A 4,106-nucleotide genomic window follows, 5' to 3' on the forward strand; every position below is an offset into this window, starting at 1 on the left:
CGGATTGCAGCAGATCAGGCACTAAATCGTGTGTGAACGCGGAGACTCGAACCGTCGGTGCTGTAAGTCACATGCCTCTCTCCTGTACGCGGTCTAATTAAAGCGGCTTGGTCGCTGGAGGTGAGTGGAAACAAGCCGTCTCTCTTTGACAAGTGTTTTCCGTACAGTCGCTCGGTGGGTGTAATGCCATCAAAACACAGGGTCAGTTTTTTTTTTTTTTTTTTTTTTTTTTAGTGTGAGAAGAAGACGTGGGGGTGCACTGCTCCTCTCTTCTCCATAAAACCACACCTCCTCCTTCCTCTCCCCCCTCCTCCTCCTCCAATGGCTGCAGGGCTCCGTCCTCTGCGCAGCCCCGGTTGGATAAAACCTGGCTGAGTGTTGGCAGCGCACAACACAACACTCCGCGCACACACACGCACCGTATCACACCACCCAAAGAGGAGTCCCGTCTTTTTCTTTTGGATAATATCAGAATATCTACTCGGGGACGCTTTGGTGTATTTCGTTGTAAAGGTAAGCTCTCAGCTTTGTTTGTGCGTTTTGGTGACGTGTGAGCAAATTAGTGATGCGCAATCCTGACTGAACCTAGCGAGACTTAAATCATCCAAAAAAAAAAACACTGTAAGACTGTAGGCTTCATGTCGCTCTGCTTTGGGTAATATATGAAGCATAAACGAGAGCTGTTTGTTGTAATGAGGGTGTGAAAGATGTGACCGAGGTCCAGATAAGTTTGTGCAAGAACAGTAAGACACTAATCATCCAGATTTCAGCTTTGTCTGGCACAGAATTGGTGAATTTTTCAATTTTTCATTCATATGTGATCCTAAAAAAAATGAATCCTGGGCCTAAATTAGAGGCTGTAGTTTTCATGTATCACAAATCTTAATTACTATCATCTGTTATAAGGTAATTAAACTCTGCATAATGACAAAATGTCAAAAGAAATGTTCGTCTGATGCGAAAATCTCAAACCTTTTCTAATTAAAGCGTTTCTACAGTGCGCAAGTGTCCACTGTTAACAATGTAATTAATACGGAGCCACAAATAATAATTATCATTTACAAATAGAAGAACATAAAAACACTAAAGGCATAAACTAGGATCTTAAAATGAGTTGATGAAGTCACTTTTAAAGGTTAAATGAACATGAGCTGTTCATTTAAAATATAAGTGGAAGTGGAACAATCCAGCTGAAAATCATTACCCGAAGAGAATATTAATTAATTGTGATAATTAAAAGGAACAATTAATAACACAAAGCAACAGTTACAGAATAGTATTAACATTGTAAAGTCTGATCAAGAGCCACGCAGTTAGCAAAAGTTACTTTAGTTTTTATGTTCCAAAAATCAGACCTCATCCACATCAACAGTGATTTATTAATTATTGCTAATTATATTGTTTTGTTGCTGTAATTATTATATAATCTAGCTTTTATTTGAGCCAATTAAGACGTAAAATCTTTTGTTTATCGTTGTGTTTTTTTGTATTTTACACCAGTGAAGTTGGAAAATTAAAACAGGTTTCAGGTTTTTGGAGACAATTTGCAAAGAGCCATAAAACAAAATAATTTATTTTATAATAATATAAGTGTCAATCCAGTGAATCCACATACAACCAACAAAAGACTAAATAAACCTGCCAGCGCACAGTGGGATTTATTTATAATAACAACAGTGTAAATGTTATTAAGTTTGGGTTTTAACTTGTGTCGTCAATCATCACCTCTATCAGTGTGTGACAGTCTGCTAATTATTTGGTTAATTTTTAAATGTCCACCCAGCAACACCTGACAAGCTTAAATCACAGATTGTATTTCAGCATTAAAAAATATTTTAATCATTTTTGTGTGGTTCTTTTACCACAAATCAAATCAAATTAAATCAAACATCATATTATGCCAATAATTGTAGCTCATATCCGAGTCTTATTTCACATGATATATCTGTTTTTATCACTGTGAAGTTCATGCAGCAGAGTGGAGAAGTGTGCAGCAGCTGGGCAGATGGAGCCTGTAAACAAGCTTTACATATGGACCATAACAACTGCCAGCTAACACGTTTACAACATTTAACATTTTCTAGTTAAAAGTTGAGATCCTAATAATCTGTCACATCTCTTAAATGCGTCTGTGTCGCTTTGTTTGTCTTCTTAATTTGAGTTCAGCTCAACAAATCAAAGACTTTTAATTGATGTCTGCTCGATGTGTTGCAGTGATTGCGCTCGTGAGATTTGATCCAGGTTCATTTTGTTGCTTTTTATTAAATAGTATTTTTTTTGTTTTGTTTCAGAAGGTAAAATAATAATATTTCTAAAACACAATTCTTCAGAGTGATTATCCTCAAAGATTTTCCACTTATACCAAATATGCTTTAACATCATAAAACATATAATTCTCCTCCATTCTTCTGTTGAAGACCCAAAATAAAATACAGTTTCTGTTTCTTATCATTAAAAGGTGATTAATGAGACCAGTCAGTCCTAATTACAAAGCGTTTAATGAAGGCAAATTTTATGTAGAACAGGAGCAACCATCTGGGTTGGCTGAAGGGGAAGAAGATTTTTCATGTTTTACAAATACTGATGATTAAATCATAGTATTTTTACACAAATACAGGCAGCCCTTTGCTTAATACTCCTAAAGTGAAATGATCTCCTCTGCTGTCCACAGCCAGAAAGACAGACAGACATGTTACAGGTGATTTGAAGACAATGTGTCAGTGTCTTAGCTGCAGAGACACACAGTGAACACCAGCTGAGTGTTTGTTCTGTACCAGCTCAGAGGCGTCACATATGACAAACAGCAGTTTGATAAAAAAGAAACAAAACAACAACAACACACTGTTCTCCTGCAGCGTGCGGTGGACATTGAGCTCAGGAGCACACACTCATGCCAGACGAGACAGGACGGGGAGTAAAAACACTTTAACTGGGACAGCGTGGAGGAGGAGAGCGTCACGTTCAGCTGGTGGAGCAAGGACCAAAAACTCAGGGATATGTCCAGCAATACTGGAAGAGGTAAATACACAACACAAGCTGGACTCACAGACTCCTGAGCTGAACACACTTAACATCCAGTTTTCTTCATTTATTCCCCCTCATAGCTGAAACAATCCTCTAAGAATTTAGTATTCATGAGCAGTACACAAACATGTAATAAAGGTTTATAACAGACACATACATAATGTAGTTGTAAGCAGATATAAGTGCTTATGAATGTATTTTGCAACAGCTATAACAGATTAAGACTGGTATATGAGAAATGAAAATACAGTTGTTATAATATAAAATATGTCTAATATCTACTATACATTCATAAACACTTACAAAAATGTCCTTATATCTGCTTACAACTACATTATAGTGTGTTATAAACACTTCATTAGATCTTTATAAAGGCTTAATAAGGAAATTTAAGTTATTGGGTTCTTCCAGCTCTTTCCTCAACTTATAAAATGTTGACATGTAGGTTCAATATTGAAACCCTCATGTTTGTTATAGCTGCACATTTATCCAACATTTCACATATTTGATATCTTTGGAAACTTTTGGATCTCCTTTTTCAAATTTCAAATAAAGTTTTGTGGGATTGAAAAAAGTCCTTCAGGATCAGGTGTGGACACATTTAGCCAGACATCAGCTATGAAACATTGGAAACATTGTTGGAGGCCTACAGTGGGATGCAGAGAGGTGTCTGCTTGTTGTTGAGGAAGTGAAGTGGATGGCATCTATCTATCTATCTATCTATCTATCTATCTATCTATCTATCTATCTATCTATCTATCTATCTATCTATCTATCTATCTATCTATCTATCTACTGTTTTCGTTGGGTTTTTTTTTTTTTTTTTTAGCTATTCTGAAAGAAATGGGGCTGACGGGCGTGGTGACCCCTGCCCGGGCGGGCAAAAAGTGGGAGAACCTAAAAAAAACATACAAGGTTAGGATGCATCATAATTAACTAAAGCTCTATTTTGTGAAAGCATAGATGAAAGTACAGTGACTTTAACCTTTGTATATTTTCTTTGCCGTGTTTAGCATTATAAACGAACACTACAGTAATATCACATCAAATGTGTGTATATTGCAATGTGTGCAGGAGCTGAG

The 4,106-nt window shown here is 36.6% G+C and overlaps 1 protein-coding gene across 3 annotated transcripts in view; it reads left to right on the forward strand.

Moving 5' to 3' along the window:
* Nucleotides 1-406: 406 nt before the first annotated feature.
* Nucleotides 407-4,106, forward strand: part of pax8 (paired box 8) — an 11,664-nt gene continuing 7,964 nt past the window's right edge. For all 3 annotated transcript variants that reach the window (XM_019271723.2, XM_027281975.1, XM_027281976.1), the window contains exons 1-2: nucleotides 407-513; nucleotides 2,856-3,018. In XM_019271723.2, the coding sequence (XP_019127268.1) occupies nucleotides 2,997-3,018 (22 nt within the window). In that variant the 5' untranslated portion in view covers nucleotides 407-513; nucleotides 2,856-2,996. The remainder of the gene's footprint in view (nucleotides 514-2,855; nucleotides 3,019-4,106) is intronic.

Source organism: Larimichthys crocea, chromosome IX, assembly GCF_000972845.2.
Source record: "Larimichthys crocea isolate SSNF chromosome IX, L_crocea_2.0, whole genome shotgun sequence".
In the NCBI taxonomy this organism is placed as follows: domain Eukaryota; kingdom Metazoa; phylum Chordata; class Actinopteri; family Sciaenidae; genus Larimichthys; species Larimichthys crocea.